General features: G+C 46.8%; 3 protein-coding genes across 5 annotated transcripts; 2 read left to right on the top strand and 1 right to left on the bottom strand.

The window, feature by feature from the left end:
• The first annotated feature begins 204 nt into the window (after positions 1 to 204).
• SURF4 (surfeit 4) lies at positions 205 to 13,627 on the top strand. Of its 3 annotated transcripts, XM_063174835.1 has the most exons (7): positions 253 to 311; positions 1,330 to 1,406; positions 7,107 to 7,293; positions 8,217 to 8,293; positions 8,883 to 8,926; positions 9,848 to 10,034; positions 10,714 to 13,627. In XM_063174835.1, exons 2-7 carry the CDS (start codon positions 1,380 to 1,382, stop codon positions 10,978 to 10,980), a joined length of 789 nt encoding a protein of 262 aa, XP_063030905.1. In that variant the 5' UTR covers positions 253 to 311; positions 1,330 to 1,379; the 3' UTR covers positions 10,981 to 13,627. The 3 variants fall into 3 exon arrangements, with proteins under 3 accessions (XP_063030904.1, XP_063030905.1, XP_063030906.1); XM_063174834.1 differs by lacking the exon at positions 1,330 to 1,406 and having other exon boundaries at positions 205 to 311; XM_063174836.1 differs by lacking the exons at positions 253 to 311; positions 1,330 to 1,406; positions 7,107 to 7,293 and adding an exon at positions 7,316 to 7,371.
• Positions 13,628 to 13,929: 302 nt separating this feature from the next.
• SURF2 (surfeit 2) lies at positions 13,930 to 16,929 on the bottom strand. The gene is made up of 6 exons (XM_063174837.1): positions 16,815 to 16,929; positions 16,260 to 16,414; positions 15,941 to 16,044; positions 15,355 to 15,546; positions 14,664 to 14,815; positions 13,930 to 14,034 (listed from the first exon to the last, which is right to left on the bottom strand). Exons 1-6 carry the CDS (start codon positions 16,920 to 16,922, stop codon positions 13,951 to 13,953), a joined length of 795 nt encoding a protein of 264 aa, XP_063030907.1. The 5' UTR covers positions 16,923 to 16,929; the 3' UTR covers positions 13,930 to 13,950.
• An 83-nt stretch (positions 16,930 to 17,012) lies between these two features.
• On the top strand, positions 17,013 to 22,483 carry LOC134428026 (surfeit locus protein 1). Its single transcript, XM_063174298.1, has 9 exons — positions 17,013 to 17,099; positions 17,890 to 17,971; positions 18,091 to 18,218; positions 18,560 to 18,642; positions 19,375 to 19,566; positions 20,467 to 20,539; positions 20,913 to 21,075; positions 21,599 to 21,680; positions 22,013 to 22,483. Exons 1-9 carry the CDS (start codon positions 17,013 to 17,015, stop codon positions 22,077 to 22,079), a joined length of 957 nt encoding a protein of 318 aa, XP_063030368.1. The 3' UTR covers positions 22,080 to 22,483.
• The last annotated feature ends 474 nt before the right edge of the window (positions 22,484 to 22,957 follow it).

Below are 22,957 nucleotides of genomic sequence, written 5' to 3'. Positions count from 1 at the left end.
CACAGCCCGGCGTCCCACCCAGGACCGCGGGGCAGCGGCCCTGGGGACATGAGACCCCCACAGGAGTGTGGTGGGGGCGCGGCCCCTTTAAGAGCGCTGAGGGGCGTGTCTCGGGGGCGTGTCTCAGCGGGGAGGCCCCGCCCCCCGCGCGCCGGCGCGGCGGCGCCTTCAAGGCCCGGCCCGTCCGACGTGGCAGCGCCTGCACCGAGCGCGGCCCGGCCCCGCCACCGCCCCGCCCGCCCCGAGCCAGCCCGGGCCCCGCCATGGGCCACAACGACATTATGAACACCGCCGAGGACTTCGCCGACCAGGTGCGTGCCTGCTCGCCTCCCCCACCTCCGCGCCCGCCCGGCGGCCTTTGTGCGGCGGGGCCACGCTGAGGGGCCCGGCCGAGGCAGGCCGGGATGGCGGCGGGGTCGCTGCCGCCTCGGGGCCGCGCTGCGGCGGGGCGGTGGGGGTATGGAATTATGGAGCCGTGCAGTGGTTTGGGCTGGAAGGGGTTCTAAAGATCGTCTCGTTCAGCCCCTGCCATGGGCAGGGACACCTTCCACTGGCTCAGGCTGCTCCAAGCACGGTCCAGCCTGGCCTTGGGCACTGCCAGGGATCCAGGGGCAGCCACGGCTTCTCTGTGCCACGGCCTCACAGAGGAGAATTCCTTCCCAATACCCTGCCTAAGTTTCCTGTCTTTCAATTTGTAGCCTGTCTACTTTGCCTTCTCACTGCCCGTTTCTGTTTCCATCTTTCCTGTAAGTTTCCTGTGAGTTGTTTCCGAGGGCACCCCGGGCCCGGCTCCCACCGCCGCGGGCCCGGCGGCCGCCCCTGCCCTCGGACACCGCGTTCTCCTTGGGGACAGCGCTTCTCTGGGAAGGGATGAAATGGAAGGAGAGCAGGAACCCTCCCGGCCGGTGGAGAGGGCACAGAGGGGCGCGGGGGACCCGTGTGAGCTGGCAGGGATGGGACAGTGCCCGGGTTATCCAACCTGACAGGGGTTGTTAGGGACAAATTCCTCCCTGTGAGGGTGGGCACAGGCTGCCAGAGAAGCTGTGGCTGCCCCTGGATCCCTGCAAGAGTTCAAGGCCAGGCTGGACAGGGCTTGGAGCAACCTGGGTTAGTGGAAGGTGTCCCTGCCCACGTCCGAGGTTTGGAACAAAATTTACTTTAGGGTCTTTCCAACCCAAACCATTCTGTGATTTCGTGGAACCCTGATGTATTTCTGGAAGCCCACACTGGAAAAGGTTGGTCAGCACCGTGGTGCTGTGCTCAGGATTGGGGCAAAAGGAAAGCGAACAAGCTGACGTTGTCTTGTAAACCTTCTTACGTTTATTTCAGTGGAGGCCCGAGTGATTTCTCTGTTAAATAGAAGTTTGTGATCTCTTACAATGTCTGACAACAGGATTATTTTGAGTGTAAGTAGTTGCTCTGCTGGGGATGGTGTTGCAAAGATCTTCACAGTCATGGTGATTCATCTAATTGACAATGAGAAGCAGCAAGTAATCATATTCAGCAAATTGGCTGGAAAATCTGATTCTGCCTGGTTCTACAACCACTGTGATTTAGTGTGAGTTGTGTGGTGCACGATAACACGTCACAGCTCTGAGGGGGCTGTGCTGCCTCTGTCTTTCACTGATTTCACTGGGAAAACCTGTTCTGCACTTCCTCCCCACCCCCAGATGGAAGAAGGAAAACTCGATTTAGAGTTTTAGATTAAAGCTTTTTGTCGTGTGTGGAATATTCAGTTTAAGGGATATCTGGATTATCTTAGTCATTCTCTGTTTACCTTGTCCTCTTGCTCCTTTAGAGAAGAAATAAACCATCACTGCAGTGTTCACATTTCTTGCCAAAATTTGCAATGCTTGTCCTGACCTTTTTATAACACCTCTCTATTTATTCCTGTGGGGTTATTTCTAGATGTCCTTAACACCCCTTTTTTCACTCTGCTGAAAGCTCTTTTGTCCAGCTTAAATGTAGTTTTCCTCCTCCTGAAGTGAGTTTTAAATGGCACAAACTCACTTGTGCTTGGCCACATCCTGTTTAAAGATGAGGCTCGCCTTAAGCTGCAGAATTTAGAGTTTTGCTCCTCTTACCAGCAGATTGCAAAAGAATTTTTATGGTGTTCTGAGTAATAACTGCTGTGATAATTCTGCCTGGTAGCTCAGTCAGAACTTTCAGTGCTGTCTGTGCTGCTAAAGCTCAGTGTCACACCAATGTAGGAGTGACTTGCTAAACACTAACCTTTGGTATATATTGTGGAGTTAACACTTGGCATTGCAGGAGCTGTTAGTTCATCTTGGATTAAAAAAAGTACTTGGAATGTTTGGACTGAAACTGTGTTGAAAGTCCCCTGGTGGAGGCTGGACAATGGCTGTGCTGGGAGCTGAATGCATTCTCAGTGAAATTCTTGCTTTTTCCACTGTCTGTACTAGTGCTCAACACATAATGAGCCTTAATTTCTGTAGCATAAAACCCCTGTGGGAGAATGTTAGAGTTAATTCCATGGCTTACCAGCAAATCCTCAATGTCTCTTACAAAAGCAAGAATAATCTGTTCCTTAAATTCAAACAGCAGAGTTTAGCTTTTCTCAGATACTGTAATTTCCCTTTGAATTAACAAATTATGCCCTGGATGCCAGGATGCTCAGCAGTAGTGAGTGGCTTTAATCTAGAGGTGAGCTGTGCTAAGTTGTCAGTGGAAGGGCTTGTCCTACTTCTCCCTACATTCCCCTTTCTTTTCTCTCTCACCAGCACTTCTGTCATTGAACTGGGGAGCTGAACTGGCAGGAGAAAAATTTGAGGATTTTTTTTTCCCACTTGGTTCAGTTATCTCCATGTTCAGGACAAGTGAGGCAATACTGGGGGTGAGATTGTGTTAATAGGCTGCTCTGAGCTGGAAGGAATTGCAGTGAGGGGACACTAACACCAGCCCAGTGTTACTGACTCAATAATTTACATCCCCAGAAACTAAGCTGATTTTTAGTGATTTTGTTAAAATATTACTTGGCAACCCCTTCAGTGGAGCCACCAAGTACTGAAAATAGCTGTATCTGGAGCCTGCAGAGAATGTTTGGGATTGTCTCTCCTTTGTAATCCCTTCCTAAGACGGAGCAGATCTCAGGCAACTTTCCTAGTGTCTGTAATAATCTGTAGGAATCAATCCTTAGGAATGTGGGTGCTTGGCATTTCTGCTATTAAAAAAAAAAAAAAAAGATTCCTGAGCAAAAAAGCAAGGAGACTATTGAGTCATTGCACAGCAGTGAGAGGGCTGCAGGGACAGCCAGACTGGGGGAGTTTATTTCATTTTCTAAGACAAATGCTGATGTATCTTGTCCAGATAATTCTGATATAAAATCACAGAACCATTTAGGCTTGAAGGGACCTTAAAGCCCATCTTGTTCTGCTCCTTGCCATGGATTTACCACTCTCCCAGGTTGCTCCAAGCCCTGTCCAGCCTGGCCTTGGGCACTGCCAGGGATGGGGCAGCCCCAGCTTCTGTGGGCACCCTGTGCCAGGGCCTCCCCACCCTCACAAGGAGGAATTTCTCCCTAGTTTCCAGCTTACATTTTAGTTTGAACCCATTATTTCTTGTCCTCAGTATCCTATTTTGCAGAAAATGGAAGGGAGGAAAAAAAAAATCATTGTTAGTCTGAACTTTGTCAGTTAGATTAAAAAAACTGAATTTGGAAATATTCTCTAGAACTTTGCCATGGCAATGCACTGATTGTTTATCATTATAAGCCAAGTAGCCTGTTCTGGTGAGGCTGAGGAAAAATTTTCCCATGAAGAATGATAGTAAAATGCAATAAATTACTAAAAGTACCATTTTAAAGGTTTCATTAATAAATAGCCTTTTGGAAAAGGGATTTGGTATAAAGCACACTACAGAAGGGAAGAGCACTGAGAAATCTTCCTGCAATTAAAAACCTAATTAATATTGCTGACAATGCTCTAGTGGGTCAGAGCCCTGTTCCTGCCTTTGGAAATAAATGGGAAAGCTATTGCCAGTTTTTTACAGTATTTGTAGGCACTGGGCTAATGAATGTGATGGGTTTTGCTGTCCCTATGATTTTGGGGTGGGATCTCTTTGAGTGAATGTATCCAAGCTGGTGAAAGAAAGTGAATTATTTTTTTTTTCTCTGTGGATTGAGCATCCTTTTCCAGGAATGATCAGTGGTGTCCCAGAACAAAGCAATCCCTTAAAAGTGTTCAAGTTATCTGGGATATGCCTTATCAGAAGCTCCAGACTAATAATGCTGTGCAGCTCAGGAGGGTTTCTGTACAGATGAGCAGAGTGCTGTTCCTCCCCATAATCAGAATTTCCCTGATACATGAATACACAGGAAAAAGCTTTGTGCCTGGACAGAACATACCTGCAAAAATTCCCAACTCATGTCCATTTATTGGACTTGAAATACCTGTGATTGTACCATGCTTTATGCACTTTTATCAAAACAGAGTGGACTTTCAGCAAATTTGAAACTGTTGGAGGTTGGATCCAAATGAATCACTTTATTGCCTCTCTTTTGGTCAGGCCTTTATGGCTTTGAAAATTTCAGTCCCCCTTTAGAAAAATGGGGGCTTGAGCAGAGCTTTGGTTGAGGGATCCCTGGATCTTCTTGTTCATCTTTGGTCGTTAAACTTAAAGGAGCATTTAAATCTATATTTGCCTTTCTAATCCCATTAGAGGGGGAAGTGGCAACACAAAGCCCCTCTGGCATATGTCAGTGACTTGGCTGCCAGCACACAACCAGCTGTTCTTCTTTAAAATAGTTTTATTTAGCATTTTCTTGTCTTCTCTCATGATGTTTCACTTCTTCCAAGGAGACAGCACATGTGGAGAGCAGTTGAGCCCAGGGCAGGAAATGCTGTGTAGTTTTTAATGCTGTGAGTTTAATGCTGCCACCTCCATCAGTGGATTTGGATTTGGGTGTGTTTCAGGTCCCATTTCTTAGCTGCACAAATCAAACTGCAATTTTCCCATGTGTGCCACTTTATCTGTGTGAATCTTAAAGGAAGTGGGCTCAGGGTGCAGCTTTTGAGGCACTCAGTGCTGGTGCTGTTCACTGAGTCCCACTGCTGGAGCTCTCCTGTTTCTTGTCATTTGTTCCATCTTTAGTTAAATTACTCGAGTGATTTACACCCAGATCCTCTAATTGTGAGATCACTTGATGCCTGTTACATTCTCTTCCTGTAGTTATGGTGTAGTTGTTCTCTTCCTTTCTCTCTGGATCTCCTGGTTCCTTTGGCTTGGCTTTTTGTTCCCACAGGCTGTTTCTGAAGCTTATTTGAGTTTGCTGTGTGCAGAGGGTTCAATTTGAGTGCAGCTCCAGGAGCTGTGTGTATGCTCTGAGGTTGCTTAGCACTGGAGCAGCCATGGGCTGCAGCTTCTCTGACTTGTCTGGAGCCCATTGGATGTGTGCACTCGTGTTCAATAGCCAGTGTTAAATTCCCTCTGTGTGTGCCAAGAGAACAGGTAAATGTTAAATGTCTTCTTGGATCCTTCACCTGTGCTCTTCATGGTTCAAGGGAAGGGGAAAATGAGGACAACTCCCACTTCAAAACAGCAAAGATGAGGCCTGGAGGAAGATGTTGTCTATTTGCTGCTTTTTTCAGCCTTTCAGCCCTGTTTTTATCCTTTCCTTACAGATCCCCAGATTTTATCTTCTTTCATTTCTTTCTAGACCAAAGTTGCTTGTTCTGTATCTTACAAACGACTTCTGGTTTGTAAGAACTTTATTCTTAGTATTCCTCAGCAAGTTTCCTCGACCTCACAGTGAAACCCAGGAGGGAGGAAAGCTGTAAACCAAGATGTGTGTCTCATTCAGTGAGTGACAAAGATCAGAAATTCTCTTCTGACTCATTCATCCAACTGTTGACATGGCTTAAAAAAGCCTGAAGTGGCAGCCTTCAGGAGGCAGAGTACAGCTGCACTTAAAATGCTCTTGATTAAGGTGAATTTTGACCCTTAGACTCTGGATACAGGTAGTACAACAGTGCAGTTTGTTCCAATATTAACTATTTAATTGACCATTAAGGATGTTTGCTGATTTTTTTTTGCTTGTGATAATCTGTAATTGCACAGTGAGCTAGGCTTGTCATTTGCATAGCTTTTAGTATTGACTGATTGATTGCTGCTGGCAGGAATAAACTGTCAGAAGTGGCTTTTGTCTCCTTCCTGCTGGAAGTCTCAATTAAGTAATAACCAGTGCTGCCTAGAAAATGGGTTGACAGTTAGACACTTGTCCTTACCCAGAGGCAGTAAGCTTTCCTGTGCACCCCACAGCCCTATAGAACACAACTCTCTAGACTCTGGCAATTTTGTATTTGTTCCTTTAATTGTTGTAATTACAGAAAACTGATCCAGGAGCCTGCAAGATGAAGGGGGCCCAGATACATCTTCCATTCCCAAAAACTGAAGCTCAGCATCTGTTGCCTGATGATATAATTTCCTTTTAACCACTGCACTGAACTGTGGCTGTAAACCTCTGTTTCCTTTCTGCAGAGGATGCTCCTTTGAATGGAAATAAAAACCTGCCCAGAGGACAGAGGGTGCAGTTCCATGCAGTGGTTATGTGGGGCTGAGATTGCTGCTCAAATATATGTGCTTTGTTTGCACTGAGCTGTTGGAGGCAGTTTGGCAAATAATTTAGTTCTTTTTTTTTTTTTAATTTGTACAGAATTTGTCTTCTCTCAGCCTGGCTCCCTGAATCTGGGTTGTTCAGGGTGCTGAGTGCCTGAGCACAGGGATGGGAGCAGGATTGCCCTTTCAGCTCCAGGCTATCTGATAGCTGAGCTGTAACATGAAACCCTGAGATAGAGACCCTAAAACCAAGGTCAGCCTTCATTAGTGAGAGCTCCATCAAAGCACAGTTCCTGTTACACAGAAATGTGCTGCTGGATTCTGCTTTTTTCCAACTCCTAGTCCAGTGGAGAATGCCAACAGGTTTCCCCTGCTGTGTGTGAAGAAGCATTTCATTAAATCCAAGTCCCAGTTTCTCTCTGGATGTCAGTGACCCTGAGTGCATGAGAACTGCTGATCTCAGTGTGCAGAGAGCAGGGCTGTGTTATCCCTGCAGTGTCCCTTCCCTGCTAATGCCCTGTGTGTCCCTGCAGTTCCTGAGGGTGACCAAGCAGTACCTGCCCCACGTGGCCCGGCTGTGCCTGATCAGCACCTTCCTGGAGGATGGCATCCGCATGTGGTTCCAGTGGAGTGAGCAGAGGGACTACATCGATGGCACGTGGAACTGTGGCTACTTCCTGGCCTCCATCTTTGTCATCCTAAACCTCTTTGGGCAGCTGAGTAAGTGGCTCTGGGGCTGGAACTGTGGCTACATCCTGGCCTCCATCTTTGTCATCCTAAACCTCTTTGGGCAGCTGAGTAAGTGTCTCTGGGGCAGTTCAGCCCTGTTAATCATGGCAGCGTGGGATTCCTCGCTGATTTCCTGATAGCTCCTGACAGCTTAGAAATGATAGTACTACATGGGCTGAATGAATTGGAAAGAGCTCTGAATTGACTTGCTTCAGCCTTTCCTGGAAGCAGTCATAGAGGGTTGCTTGTGACATGCTGCCTCTGAGTCACAGATGCCAAGAATCCATCAGGTCAATCTGGTTTCAGTTCTGTACATGCACCCATGTATGCCACACCCAGAGTGCTCCAAATTAAATACTCCTGTTCTTTTAAACAGGGCAATGTTGAGGCTTTCTCAGCCTCCTGTTTTTATGGGCGTTCATCTCCAAGGCAAAATCTTATCCTGGAGAGGGTGCATTTAAGCCTGAGTGAGGTGCTTGTCTCAGAAATTTTTCCAAAACCCAAGAATCAAAATAATCCCAGAAGGAGTGCACTGCTGGGTGGGTTCAGGCTATCAGAACAGCCTTTCCTTCAGGAGAGAGGAGAAATCCTGTTCTGTTTATGTTATGTCCCTGATTTACTGTTCCTGATTGCCAATTTCTTATCTTGTGTCTTGATTTAGATTTTTTACCCTCACTATTTTTGTAGAGTCACTTTAATTTAATGCAGTTGCCAGTCCTTATGTTAAAGTGACAGAGGCTGTTGGTGCTTTCTGATGGAAGTTTTGAGAAAGGTTTTGGGTTTTATCCTTTTAAGGTAAAGGAATACAGCATGATGGGCCTAACAGTTATTTCACAAAAGACAAGGGAAAATCCAAGTTAGCATTCCTGCAGGAGCTTTTCCAAGTGTAACTGTGTTCAATTTCCCCACCTCAGGTGGCTGTATCCTGGTGCTGAGTAGGAACTTTGTGCAATATGCCTGCTTTGGACTGTTTGGAATTATAGCATTACAGGTAGGAGGCTTAAATTTCATCCCTTCTAAACTGTACCTTTCAAATCTCTCTTAGCCCCAATACTCCCAACATGTTTAAATATAACTTGCAACCCTGGAATTTTTCTCCACCCTGGCTTAGTGCCAGTCCTTGATGGCATTGAACTATTTTGCTGCTTCTGTTCTCCTGATGTGCCCAATAATGTAATTGCAATTAGTCAGCTTGGAGACATTTACTCAATACTTGACCTTGACCAATTTAGCAGAAGTAACTGGCAATTTACCTGGATGTCACTTAATGAGCCAGATGTGGAATTTGCAGTTGCTTTGGCCTTCAGCTGTGTTCCCATCACAAAGGATCCTGACTAGTAGCATCCTTCCCCTAAAAACCAGGGAATTTTGGGGGTCCTAAAGCACAAATCAAATTCTGCCTTCTCTTCCCTGTGTTACATGGACTCATTACCACACTGATGTAATTACCATGTTTCCCTCACTATATTGTATTTATGAGAAAATTCTGCTGGGGCTGATACAGACTTGAGATTGTAACAGAAATTCAGAACTTCAGTGTCATTTATTTGCTGTTTTAACCTGTTTTATTCTTTACCTAGACTATTGCATACAGCATTCTATGGGACCTGAAGTTCTTGATGAGGTATGCCTGCTTCTGGAAGTTTTTATGGAAACAGAATGAAAACTGACACTTGGGGGAAGAGGAAATGACATTTGTACATAGTATTTACTAGAAAGATTTTACAAGTGATGCATTTACATTAAAGAAGAAATGACAGCTTTTGAAAAATCAAGGGAGTCTGTGTTAAACTGTAGGCAGCAGGCTCAGGAAGAGAGAGACTAATCCTAACCCTCTAGGATCCAAGTGCTTCTGCTGCTAACCTGGCTGAGATCTCAACCAAATGTTTACACTTGATCAGAGTTGCTTTTATTTCCTAAATGGCTAAAATAGCAACTCTGCTTCTGCATGACTGAAGCCATTTTCTCAGAAAACTACAGCATGTGGTCACTGGAGTGGTTTCTGGGATTTTAAACCTCTTGACACCTTCCCTAAGGAGAAGACAAGATTCTAAACATGAGCTTTCCTGTCAGGCCCTGAGTGATGGCTGGCTGTTGCCTTTGCACCCCTGTGAGGGGAGGCCAGCCCAGGAGCTGCACTCTGGGCTTACTACAGCCCTGTCAATGTGTAACTTCCCAGCAGTGCTGCTGCTCTGTTTTCTCAAAGCAACCTCTGAACTACTTTGGCATATATGGCTAAACCTGAGGTACAGAATAACTCAAACACAACGAAATTTGTGTTGTAACAACCCCTGAAGCAACTGTGGCTGGGTGGTGGGTGCTGGACTTTCCTGGCAGGCTGTGTTCCCACAAATGCTGGCTGTGCTCAGTGCTCCTGGGGCTGGGAAATCTAACACAGACCAACACATCCCACAGTGCACAGCAAGTCACTCCTCACTCTCACATTATCTCACTGAAATTGTCAGATAAGACTTTGCAGATATAGATCAGTGCAAGCTGTACTAAACTGCTTTTTTTTTTTCTTCCTTTTTCCCCATTTGTGTAGGAATCTTGCCCTTGGGGGAGGCTTGCTGCTGCTTCTGGCTGAGTCCCGCTCGGAGGGGAAGAGCATGTTTGCTGGTGTCCCCACCATGAGGGAGAGCTCCCCAAAACAGTACATGCAGCTGGGGGGACGTGTGCTGCTCGTCCTCATGTTCATGACACTGCTACACTTTGACATGAACTTCTTTTCTGTAAGTATTTCAGTATTAAAGTATGAATTGAGCAACTAGAATGTAGCACCAGTGCCCAGGTGGGCTGCAGGATCTGCTCAATTGAAATCTCTAAGTAAAATTTGTGGTGGTGTTTGCAGGGGTTCCAGGATGAAGGAACATATGAAAATCTTGACTCCATGTTTCAGAAGGCTGATTTATTATTTTATGAGATATATTATATTAAAAGAAAATGATATATTAAAACTGTACTAAAAGAATAGAAAAAAGGATTTCATCAGAAGGCTTGAAAGGAATAGAAAGGAATTATGATAAAATCTTGTGACTGATCAGAGTCTGAGCCAGCTGACTGTGATTGGCCATTAATTAAAAACAACCACATGAGACCAATCACAGATGCACCTGTTGCATTCCACAGCAGCAGATAATTATTGTTCACATTTCGTTTCTGAGGCCTCTCAGCTTCTCAGGAGAAAGGATCCTAGCAAAAGGATTTTTCCTAAAAGATGTCTGTGACAAAAATTAATACTTCAGAAAATATTAGGTTACCTGTGCCATGACAACTGAACTTATGCAAGCTCTGCATCTATTTAAAAACTCTGCTCTGGTGTATCTGTTTTTATTTTATTTTGATGTTGGTGTAACTATTTAAGAACTGTATAAGTAAATGGCTTTTTTTTCATGGCTTTTTTCCTTGCAGATTCTGCAGAACATTGTGGGCACAGCCCTGATTATCTTGGTGGCAATTGGCTTCAAGACTAAGCTGGCTGCCTTGACTCTGGTCATCTGGCTCTTTGGCATCAACATCTACTTCAATGCCTTCTGGACCGTCCCAGCCTACAAGCCCATGCACGACTTCCTCAAATACGATTTCTTCCAGACCATGTCTGTCATTGGAGGGCTCCTCCTCGTGGTTGCACTGGGTCCTGGTGGAGTCTCCATGGATGAGAAGAAAAAAGAGTGGTAACAGGAATAGCAACACTTCTTGGGACATACTGTACTAAGTCCAGAACTGATTCTCTATGGATTCAACAAAAACTGCCAGCATTTTACACGTACATGCCCCCTTCCTATAAAAGGCACAGATGTTTTGAATTTGATTTACTGTGGCACCAGTAATACAATAGATAAAATCCTATTTCTTCAAGGAATGTTGCCTAGGCTTATTCTAACTTCCTAGATTTGGAACTAACCCAAGGAAACCTGCATTTTGCTGATGCTTCAGTGAATTGCAGTAGAACAGTTGCTGTCTGGAATGTCAGCAATGTCTTAAAATTTGCAGAAAGGTGAGCAGATACAGCTGGATCATTCAGTGTGGTGTTGGGTTGTAGCTATAACTAAAAAAGTGGATCCCCTTTCTTGCCCTTATCAAAACTGTCTTGTGCATAAGGAGTTCCATGGCTGGTTATAACATTGCTTATCAAGGTGGAAAGCAGCATCAAAGAAAATCCAGAAAATAGAAAATCACTGTTATTTTGCTGCTCAGAGGCCTGTAATTCCCTTTTGTTCAGCAGGGAAGGGTCTTTCCTGCTCCTGAACAGAAGGCAAAAAAGAAAACCCTGGAAGTAGTTGTACTCCTTTCTGGGTAAGAAAAGGGAGAGGGTTTTCTAACATGTCCCAGTTCTGCCCTTGAGGGGAGCAAGGGGAAATCCTGTATTGTTAATCATGAATCCTGTATTGCTAATCAGATTTAAAGGAAGTGGGGGAGGTAATCCTGAAGAGACAGAACATTAGGTTCTGTGAAAATTCTGTGCCAAAAGAATTCTTTATTCTACATTCTTTCCCCAAAAGTTGCCCCTCCTGAATTCCCAAGAAGGGAGCCAAGTTGTGCTGCAGGTTCCCTAATAAAAGCTCCTTTCTGCTATTAACCAGCTTCCATCCATATATACCCCAAATTCATATTTGAATTGCAGGTTAATGGTGAAAATGTCTTGAGAATTACAGAAACTCCCCTTTTCTGTGCACTCAGTACTTGCCAGATGAGAGCAGTCAGTCTCCTAATCTGTAGTCTTTGCTTCTTAGATTCACTTCTGTCAGGCTGCAAGAGTCCCAGCTGACTGAAGAGCTGGGCTGCTGAGCTCTCCAGGACAGAGAGCTCAGAAATCCTCCTCTGCCACCTCCGAGCACCCTGAGCTGTGCAAGAAGTGTGCAAATGACCCCTGTTCCCAACTCTGCAAACGGTTCCAGCTGAGGAATGGGGGTGCAAAGCCTGGGCAGTGGAGAAGCAGCCAGGGGTGAACCTTCCCTGGGAGGAGCTCAGGAGGGTGAGGAGAGGAAGGCCCTGTTTGGCTTCTCAGTGCCACGACCTCTGTGCCATGACCATGCTTAGTGCTGCTCAGGGGAGGCTTTGTGTCCTCTCTTAGTCAACTAGGTGTGAACCTGTTTCACTAGATTGTGGAGGAATTCTAGACAGCATGAGCCCTACCAACTTCCTGCCATTACACTGATTCCTTGCTCTGTTGCCTCCCCTCTTTGTTCAAGGAGGAATTCAGCTGAACATCTCCAGTGGGAGCTGTTCCCCAGGGTCTCCTGATAAGGACACTCACCTGGACAGTTCAGTTAAACAGTTGCTTTTTAGGAGAGAAAACTGGGCTGAAAGAACTAATGAAAAATAGAAGAGCACTGTTGAAAGTTAAACCAGTGATTTCATCATCTTAAGGGGATAATAGCCTCTGTAAGGGCAAGATGTGCTGCTGCTGGAGGAAGCCAGTTGCTATCCCAGAATAATTAATAATTAGGGTTGGAAGGGACCTCTGGAGATCACCTAGTCCAACCCCCATGTCCAGATTGATGGGAGGGGAATCCAGCATTAAGGTCAGGTCACTGATGGCTTTCTTTTCAAGGAAGTTTTGCAAGAGAAATCTTCACCTCAGAGTGTTCTGTGTTCCTGACTCTTCCTGGCTGAACACACTGGTCCTTGCAGTGCCAGATCTGCAGCACAGGAGCTTTCACTGTTCCACTGCAGGTCTTACAACGGTTCTGGACTGATCAAGGCAGCCGCTCTCACACACCTGAACTGCTGTTGATGTTCATAGTATTTATAAATGACACAAACTACTCCTGCAAGTAGCCCCTTGTCTTTCTCAACTTCCTTGTGTCCTGTCTAACTAAGGAGCTGGATGACACACTAGTCTGAAATATTGACCAGTTTCCTCTGCAAAAATCAAGTCCCCTTTCCAACAAAAGACCCTAGAAAAGGAACTGTTGCTGTCCCCTGCAGCAGGAATATTTCAGTATTCCAGGGGCACAGTTAGGTGGAGGGCATTATCAGATACTTCTAGGCAGCACAACGTGCAGATTTATTAACTGTGAGTCCTGATGCAGAAGATTCTGGTTTCCTACATACACTGCTGTATTTGTGCATCTCCCAGAAATTCAGTGACCTCTCCCCGTGGCTGAGAAGCTCTCACAAGCAGGATGTCAGCTACCAATTGGCTCTGCAAAGTGTTCTGGAATTCATTCTGAATATATTTTTGCTTTCTATGTGGAAAAAAAAAAAAAAAGAAATAAGTATAAATTCTCATTTTATGCTGTATTTTGTACCTTAGTTGTGTTTGAAAATGTTTTGATTTTTGAAAACAATCAAAATAAAACAATGGCATCTTTGTATCCACTGGGCGTGTGTGGCTGGTGATGCTCCTGTGCTTTCCTGCCCAAGAAAAACCAGCTTTCTGTAAAAAACTCAGCTGAGCTGCTCTGCTTTCCTGCCTAAGAAAAAACAGCTTTCTGTAAAAAACTGAGCTGTCTGGACTTGACTGCAGCAGTCATCCTTCCCTCAGTGTGGGGCTGGATTGAAGCTCTTGGAATGCAACTTAATTCCAGCCCATTATTCTCCTCCACACCTTTAACAGTTAACTGGAATGGGCAGACACTTCATCCTGTGCTCCCACTGGAATTGTTACACAACAGACTTCAGTCCAGGTATTTATCATAAAATTTATTTCCCGTTGGTTGCTTTCTTGAAGTTTTTGGGTTTTCGATGATGGCTCTTGAATTTCTTCTTTAAAGGGCCTGTCTGTTTCTGTAGGGAAAAATAAAAGTTAATCAGCTTATTTCCAACATGCAGATCAAGCCTTGCCTGAGACAGCTTAAACAGAAACTGAGTGTGATCTCCTTCAACAGCCAGAATGAGCCCAAGTCTGCCCATGGAGCCAGGATCCTGCAGCTCAGCAGCCCTTTCTGATGGTTTCATTAGGTACAAACTGACAGGCTCCCTGCAGCAATGAATCCTAACTTTATCCAGCCCTAACTTTCTACTTTGACACATTTATAAAGTAAGGCAGTGGCAGAAAAATGGTCTAGAGGGACTCTGTGACTGCAAAACAGTAATTTTTTTTGTGTGTTTGAAGAACAATTACAGGACACACATCAGCTTTCCTTCTATGATGGTGTGGGGCAGGATCCCAGCCTAGATGAGCTCTTTGTACAGGCAGGAACATCCCTCCCTACCCCAGGCAGGATAAATATTGCCATAAATATGGCAGGAATTCACACCTCGGGATGCAAGTCACTGTCTGGCACACAGGGAAAAATCTATTCTGAGCAGCTTTGCACCTTCTGCTGGTTCCCAGACAGGAATAGCTGGCACACCTACAGGCTGGCATCCCAGCTCCACACCCCCTGCTGCTGCAGGCAGAGGGTGACTCCCACCTTTCCTCTCTTGCCAGCTGCTCTGCTGCTGTCCCTCCTTGCCCCGTGCTCTCCGTTCTGCTTGGTGCCATCGTCCTCGCTGTCTGTCACAAAGTCATCGCTGCCCTTTGTGCTCTCTGCAGCTGCTGGGGTTTTTTCTGTGAAGAGTGCAGCTAAAAAAGATTCAGCTCAAAATCAGTTCCCTGTGCACACAGGCTCTGCCTCCCCCCACTTTGCTTTAAAGCTGCTTCCAGTCACCACGTGTCACTACTGAAATACTTGGGAAATAAACATGCTGGTGTTTTATTGGAAATGTGCCTGGGTGCTCTTTCTGTTCCCATTCTGGGAATGTCAGCACAGGTGGTGCCATGTGTTACAAGATGGATTTGCACCTCCAGATCCAAGTCAGGAGAACACCCTAACCACCTTCTGTCAAAGATTTGCTGAGAAACATGGAACGTGGAGATTCTTAAAACAGCAAATCCCAGCAGATTTTGTATCCCTTCCCTCACACCTTGCACGATCCAACTCATTATTAGCATCAATTATTTCTTATTTGGTGGAGGTAAGCTTTTCCAAAACCCAGGACTCCCAACTGGATGAAGTCAGGTGCCTCTGGCACACCAGCATCAGCAGCAGTGTAAAGAAATCGGGAAACAATTAACCAAGCAACTCCCCTGAGGACATGGATGTCACCAAGGTTCTCACTCACGTGGGTACAGGTCACTCATGCTGTCGTCTGTGTCCTCTCCATCCTCTTCACTGGATTTTGGCTCCCAGAACTCCTCTTTCCTGTGAGGCTGCTTGCTCCCATTTGTTTGGTCATCAGGGTGCTGTGCCCGCTGCTTCTTCTGTCTCAGGCAGGCAGGGACATACTCCACTCCTTCCCTCTGGCATTCCTCATCTGAGAGAGAGGGTCAGGCAGCACTGAGCAGCTGCCCAGCCCCTCAATCCTCCCATTCCCAGCTCAAGCTTGTAAGAAATGCAACTCCAAAGTCCAGCATGCTCCAAATACACATCTACAGTGACACTATGGACCAGAGAAGATGTTAATACAGATCACACACTCCCTGGGGGAGTTTCAGAGCTGATACTCTTACAGAAGGATGTTCCAAGGTATTTGCTAGAAGCCAATTGCTCCCTATATCAGGGACCTTCCTTCCTAGCTGAGGAGGACACATAGTAACACACTGCTGTCAATTTAAACAAAGCTGTCCCACCCACTTCAGAGAGAGGCTGGAATCTTAACAGCTCAGGAAAGAAATGCTGCCTGGCACAGCTTCAGAAAAGCCACTTACACGTTTTCAGGGCCTTCTGGTAGCGCTTCCCTTGGACGTGACGCAGGACATGCTCTGGAAGCTTGTTGATGTGTCTGAGGGTGAGCTTGCAGAACAGCTGGTGTCTGACACAGAAAGGACCAGCAATAGAGTTAAAGTGTGCATGACTTCAGAACTTTTCACTCACAAGCACTGCAAGTTGCTCAGAGTTGATAAATACTTTATGAAGCTTTTCCCAGTCTCCCCAAATCCATAAAGACCTAAGAGCTTCGTAAAGCCCAACCACTTTATGTCTGAGATTAAACAAAGTGTAAAGCACAACAGGAGGGAGAATACGTACAAATTCTTCGTGCTGGGCACTATGTGGGGCTCAAATGTGCCATAGTCGAACTCCCTGGCTGCCTTTATGAGCCGCTGGTACTTCTTGCCACTGGTGTAAGCCTGCAGCTCCGACAGGCGACAGGGCAGCTCGTGTCCTGTCAGCCTGCACCTCACCTGAAAAACACATTGATGGTCAGGAAACCCAGGGGTTTATCCCACTGAATGTCAGAATCCATTGGGTTGGAAAGAACTTCTGAGATCATAGAGTCCAACCTGTGACCGATCCCCACCTTGTCAACCACACCATGGCACTCAGTGCCACGTCCAGTGCTTCTCCAGGCATGGGGACTCCACCACCTCCCTGGGCGGCCCCTTCCAATGTCTGATCACCCTTCCCGTATCCATCCCAGGGCTGGGGAGCGCAGGACAGACCACGGCCGGACAAACCCCTCGAGGCAGGAGCTGGCTGGGGCCGAGCCCATCGGGTACCACGCGGTGCCGTCCCCATCACGGCCCCATCCCCTCAGGACCCTCTCGGTGCCCCCCAGCCCTCACAGCCCTCCCACGGCCGCACCTTGCCCGGCCCCGCGGGGCTGAGCAGCGGGTGCTGCCTCAGGAACAGCCGCTCCGCCTCGGGCACCTCCGGCACGGCCGCGCTACTGCCCGGGCCCGGCGCCGCCATCGCGAGGGGCCGGGCCCGGCCGCGTTTCCCGTTCCGGGCCGCGGGCAGGGCGGGGGTAGCGGGGCCGGGCCAGGCCGGGCCGGGGCCGCCATGGCCGCTCTGGTGCTGCGAGCGGCGCCCAGGCTGCTGAGGGAGCGGCGGGGCCCGGGGAGCCTCGGGGCAGCGGGGCCGGGACGGGTAAGACGCTGATCCTGTCCTTCATTCCGTCCCCTCATCTCGTCTCCTGATCGTGTCCCATTATTCTGTCCTCTGATCATGTCCCATTATCCTGTCCCCTGATCGTGTCCCCTTATCCTGTCCCCCGATCATGTCCCATTATCCTGTCCCCTCATCCTGTCCCTTTCTCTCTTTTCCTGATCCTATCCCCTGTTTCAGTTCCCTGATCCTGTCCCCTGATCATGTCCAGTCGTCCTGTCCCCTGATCCAGTCTCCTGATCCAGTTCCCTCATTCTGTCCCCTCATCCTGATCCAGTCCCTTGCTCCTATCTCTTCACCCTATTCGCTCATCCTGTCCCCTGATCATGTCCCATTATCCTGTCCCCTGATCCAGTCTCCTTCTCTCGTTTCCCGATCCAGTCCCCTCATCGTGTCCCCTGATCCTGTCCCATTTTCCTGTCCCCTGATCCAGTCCGCTCATCGTGTCCCCTCCTCCTGTCCCCTGTTTCAGCCCCCTGATCCCATCCCCTGTAGGCCCTTGTTTTTGTCAAGAATAGATTAAGCTGTTGTGTGTTTGCTGATAGCATAGATGGAAGTTCCTTGCTCTGCTATAGGCAGCTCTGTAACGGAAATTTTATCTTATTCAATTTAAATTATAGCCTAACCCATAGTGTTTCACAGGGAGTTGCGCATTTGAGACTTAAATCAATGGATAAAAAAATATTTCATGCAATCATCAATCACTGATATTACCTAAATACAAGCTTTATAAAGCAGCAACATTACAAAGGATCTTTCTTATTCCGTGTAGGCATCACAGTGCTTAATCAGAAGAACATTTTTTGGATGTCCTCTAACTAAGGGAGGTTCTGGTCTGATTCAAAAGACTAAAGGTAAGAAAATATTTATCTGGGCTTCTTCCCTGTTTCACCCTAATACCAAGATGTAATATTTCCTGCAGGAATTTGGCATGTCTTCTCTGAATCCTGTTCGTCATTCTGGTTTTCTGTAGATGTTTGTTTGAGGTTCTGCAGACCACAAAGTTCTACAGCAGCTGCTGGCAAATCTGGAGAGGATGCCTTGCTGAAATGGGGCCTTCTCCTCGTCCCTCTGACCACGTTTGGTCTCGGCACATGGCAGGTACGAATAAATATTTCATTTTTTCAAAAAATGAGCACTTGAGGACTGTCAAGTTTTTCCATCTGTTTGATTTAGTTCAGACAACAGGCAGGTTAAAGATTTGCTGTTATTTTACATTTCTGTTTTCCAAGTGTCCGCTTGTCAGTCTTTAAAGGAAGCCTTGTTTTTTTACACTTTTGTTTTAGTATAAATATTTCCTCAAATTCAATTCATGTCTCCAATTACCCTGATTTAGGCAAGGTCTGATGATAAAATTACGACCAAGGTTTTAAGGCTTGCTGGGGTTGTCACATTGCTCTGTTCTACCCTAAGGAGTTTCTTTTGTGTTTGTTTATTTCCAGGTTCAGCGGCGCAAGTGGAAATTAGATTTGATTGCACAGCTGGCATCAAGAACCAGAGCAGATCCCATCCCTCTGACATTAGAGTATGAAAGCAGGGATGGTTTGTTGTCTACAGAGCACTGATTGGGAATATTAGATATGGACTGTGCACTAATGAGCTTGTGCTGAACTGACCTGCATGAAAACGAAGGGATGCAATGGAAATTGGGATGTGCCAGCAAATTAGAAAGACATCCTGATAATTTATTTATTTTTAGTAAAAGGATATGTCAGTTCTTTCCTGTGGGATACTCTAAATGCTTGGGGAAGGATGAATCTCTGTTCAGGAGAATGTGGGATGTAATTCATGGCATTTTTAATCCCACTGGGGAAAGAGGACTTGGGTGCCTGTGGTGTCCCAAAGGAATTGTTACTGCACCAGGGAGTCTTGGAGCAACAGCAGGACATGTGGAGCAGTTGTGCCAGATGTGAGAGGGATTTTTAAGGCCACTTTATCACCTGGCACAAGTCTCTGGGATGGGAAAGAAACACTTCCCATGGCTGGATGCATGGGCAGTGAGTCCACCTGCTCTGTGATACCTGGGTTGCAGATATTGTGGAAAACTTCTCCCTGGATGCTCTTGATCATCTCTATTTGATTCTCTGGGACAGCTGAAATACATTAAGCCATATTCCATGAGTTTGTGTTCTGCCTCTGTTTGCCAACAGGCTCCATCAGGGTGAACCATTAGGGAAAAGGAGAATCCCGCAATAAAATCCCCCGATTGAACTCACCTAGCATAGCCATGATTTTGTTTTCCTCTCATTCCTTGCAGCCCCATGGAGCTGAAGGAGTTGGAGTACAGACCCGTGCGGGTGCGGGGGCGCTTTGACCACTCCAAGGAGCTGTACCTGCTGCCCCGCTCCCTGCTGGACCCCCAGCGCGAGGCGCGCCAGGCCGGCAGGATCTCGTCCCACCCGGAGAACGGAGCCAACGTCATCACCCCCTTCTACTGCACAGAGCTGGGGTGAGTCCAGGAGGGCCCTGCTCCATGGGGGCACGCACTTCTCCTTGGAAAATCTGAATCCTGGTGGTTGGGTTTGTATCTATCACTCACAGAATTCACAGAATCACTAAAGATCATCACGTTCAACCCAGCCCCAACACCTCAACTAAACCGTGGCACCCTGTGACAGTGGTCACAGGGGTCTTCAGGTGAGGGAAGAGACAAGAATGTTGACTCCATGTTCAGAAGGCTTGATTTATTATTTTACAATATATATATTACATTATAACTGTACTGAAAAGAAATAGAAGGAAAGGTTTCCTCTCAGATGGCTAGCTAAGAATAGAATAGGAAGGAAAAGAATGGTAACAAAAGCTAGCTGTCTCGGGCTCTGAGATAGCTCAGCCTTGATTGGCCATTAATTATAAACATCCACGATGGGCCAATCACAGATGGACCTGTTGCATTCCACAGCAGCAGATAACCATTGTTTACATTTTGTTGCTGAAACTCCTCAACTTCTCAGCAAGAAAAATCCTAATGAAAGGATCTTAATGAAAAGATGTCTGCAATAGCACCCAATTCCACATCCAGTCTTTTCTTAAACACATCCAGGGATGGTAACTCCACCACCTCCCCAGGCACAGACCATTCCAGAACTTTATCACCCTTTCTGCAAAAAACTTCTTCCTAATATCCAACCCATATTTCCCTGCCTTAAAAGGTGATGTCACTCTCAGACTGTGACATCACTGAGGCTCCAATTGAAATTGTATTTAAATTCCTTTATAATGTGCATTCAGGTGACAGCAGAAGTGGCAACTAACACGTGGGCTGCTTCTTTCTTTGGTCTTTAGTTCTAGCAGCAGCAGGAATAAATTCCCTTCCACTCCTGAGCAGTGCTTCTTTATGTAACTCTAGGGTCACTATCTTAGTCAACCGAGGATTCGTGCCCAAGAATAAATTGAAACCAGAGACCAGGCTGAAGGGACAGGTAAGGGGGATCCAGGGAATGGGGGGTGTTACTTTGTGCCCCTTGGTTACCCAGAGGTACCACTCACCAATCCAGAAAGGCAGGAGCTATGTTCAGCATCATGGGAGGTGATTTAATTAGTCATTGCAATTTTCAAAGACAACAAACCTTTAATTCCCACCTTTTTGTTAAGTAAATAACGTGTTTTACAAAACAAGGAGCTGTTGTTCTGCTTTTTTCCCTGCTGTGTTACAGCACTGCCCCACTGCAGGGAACAACCACTTCATTTATGCTTAGACCCTTCAAGTGCCTCATTTTCTTGACAGGACTTGATGTGTCAGAATATGAAATCAATCTTGAAACATTCCTTTTTTCTTTCTGCACTGCTCCTCAGATTGAAGATGAGATTAATCTCACAGGGGTGGTGAGGTTAACAGAAAAAAGGAAACCCTTTGTGCCTGAAAACAACATCGAACAAAACCGCTGGCACTACCGGGACCTGGAGGCCATGGCCAAGGTGACCGGTGCTGAGCCCATCTTCATCGATGCAGATTTCAGTAAGTCACAGAGGGGCCCAGCCCCACATCCAATTTACATCACTCTCCCTCCCTTTGCCCTCAGTTCTCTCCCTGTGCTCTGCCAGCCCACTCTGTTGAAGGTGACAGTTTTGTCAGGAGCATCAAAGATAGGGCAAAGGGTGTGACTTCAAACTGCCGGAGGGCAGGGTTGGATGGGATATTGGGAAAGAATTCTTTCCTGGGAGAGTGGGCAGGCCCTGCACAGGGTGCCCAGAGCAGCTCTGGCTGCCCCTGGATCCCTGGAAGTGTCCCAGGCCAGGCTGGACAGGGCTTGGAGTAACCTGGGATAGAGGAAGGTGTCCCTGCCCATGGCAGGGGGTAGAATGAGATAAGCTTTATGTCCTTTCCAACCCAAACCATTCTGGGATTGTGAACTTGGGACCACCACTGCCTGAGGGAGAGCAGGGTATCCACCAGATGGATCACCTTCTTCCCTTCTTAAACAAAGTGCAGCTCCACACTGTGCAGGTAAGGATTTACCTTGGCTGTGTTGTCCCCACAGAAAGCACAGTCCCAGGGGGACCCATCGGGGGCCAGACCAGGGTGAGCCTGAGGAACGAGCACATGCAGTACATTGTCACCTGGTAAGGAACCAACCCCAGCACATGCAGTACATTGTCACCTGGTAAGTGACCAGCCTTAGCACATGAGTACATTGTCACCTGGTAAGGAACCAGCCTGAGCACATGAGTACATTGTCACCTGGTAAGGGAGCAGCACATCAGTACATTGTCACCTGGTAAGGGGCCAGCCCACCTGGGGGACAGGCCCAGGCTCCTCTGGAGGAGCCCCTGAGGTACAAAAGGCCAGTTTTAACCTAAACAGCTTGTGCCAGGTGGTTTGATTTGGTTATTGCAGCTGTCTTAGGGAGGCCCGGTCCACCCTGGAAAGTTGCCAATGTGTGATTCTCTCACAGGTACGGCTTGTGTGCTGCAACTTCCTTCTTGTGGTACAAGAAATTTATACAGAAGGTACCTCTGTGAGGGGAAGGAAGAAACATCTTCGTGCTACAGTCAAGAGCAGACTTTTATGGATGACAGGAGCCTGATCACTAAATACTTGAAGCACCTGGAATTCCAGAGCAGTTTGAGCAAACAGGTTATCAAGCTGCAAACAGACTTGAAGCAATCCCTGCAAACTGAGCTCCCACCAGTGTGATTTGGCTGCAGCTTGGGAGAACTGAACTTCAATAGTAATCACAAAAATACATTTTTCTATTGGGGTTGGTTGCAAACTACATTTTAACATCTCCATTTTTTTTTTTAAGACAAATCCAGAGGATTTTGTCAATCGGCCTATTTGCAGCAAGTAGTCCTTCCTGAAGTCAGGAATGGCTCACAGCAGCTGCAGCAGAATAAATAAAGGCCTTCAGGTCTTTGCTTTGTGACTTGCATCATGCATCTTACATGGAACAGCAGCAAAGCTGAATTAGAGGGTAGTGTGGAGACTCAGGTATAGCTGGGGAAGGCAGCCTGTGGCTTTGCAAGATGAGGGCTGGCAAAAACAAGCAACTACCACAGCTGGAGCCTTGGTAGCCTCCATCCACAGTGCCACAGACCAAGTGTGCACTCAGGAAACTCCTGATTCTTCCCCCCTCAGCCTGCCCTTACTGCAAGGGGCACTGCAGGTGTGGAAGGCTGTACCACTGTGTGTAACCCATACTGTAACCCAGTCCTAAGTAAGGACAAATCAAGAGCTATTTCCAATTTAGATTTGCAAAACCAAGCCAGGCCTAAAGCCAGAAGTAGACCAGCCCAGTCAACTTCAAAATCCCATGTGCAGCTGAGCTGCTGGGCTGTGTGTTCAAGAGTAAAGTTACTCCAAGGTAAGAAATAACCAGCTCTGTGCAGATGTTCCTGCC

Source organism: Melospiza melodia, chromosome 22 (assembly GCF_035770615.1).
Source record: "Melospiza melodia melodia isolate bMelMel2 chromosome 22, bMelMel2.pri, whole genome shotgun sequence".
Classification (NCBI taxonomy): Eukaryota; Metazoa; Chordata; class Aves; order Passeriformes; family Passerellidae; genus Melospiza; species Melospiza melodia.
This window is presented reverse-complemented; position numbering and strand designations above follow the sequence as displayed.

Excerpts from the sequence above, each read along its gene's own strand:
- SURF4 (XM_063174834.1), top strand. The coding sequence starts at position 264 with ATGGGCCACAACGACATTATGAACACCGCCGAGGACTTCGCCGACCAG. Across the intron at positions 8,927-9,847 it reads GACCTGAAGTTCTTGATGAG|GAATCTTGCCCTTGGGGGAG; the intron begins GTATGCCTGCTT and ends CCATTTGTGTAG. Across the intron at positions 10,035-10,713 it reads TTGACATGAACTTCTTTTCT|ATTCTGCAGAACATTGTGGG; the intron begins GTAAGTATTTCA and ends TTTTCCTTGCAG.
- SURF2 (XM_063174837.1), bottom strand. The coding sequence starts at position 16,922 with ATGGCGGCGCCGGGCCCGGGCAGTAGCGCGGCCGTGCCGGAGGTGCCC. Across the intron at positions 16,045-16,259 it reads GTGCCCAGCACGAAGAATTT|ACACCAGCTGTTCTGCAAGC; the intron begins GTACGTATTCTC and ends TTTCTGTGTCAG. Across the intron at positions 15,547-15,940 it reads CCAGAAGGCCCTGAAAACGT|ATGAGGAATGCCAGAGGGAA; the intron begins GTAAGTGGCTTT and ends CCTCTCTCTCAG.
- LOC134428026 (XM_063174298.1), top strand. The coding sequence starts at position 17,013 with ATGGCCGCTCTGGTGCTGCGAGCGGCGCCCAGGCTGCTGAGGGAGCGG. Across the intron at positions 17,100-17,889 it reads GGGCAGCGGGGCCGGGACGG|GCATCACAGTGCTTAATCAG; the intron begins GTAAGACGCTGA and ends TATTCCGTGTAG. Across the intron at positions 21,076-21,598 it reads CTTCATCGATGCAGATTTCA|AAAGCACAGTCCCAGGGGGA; the intron begins GTAAGTCACAGA and ends TTGTCCCCACAG.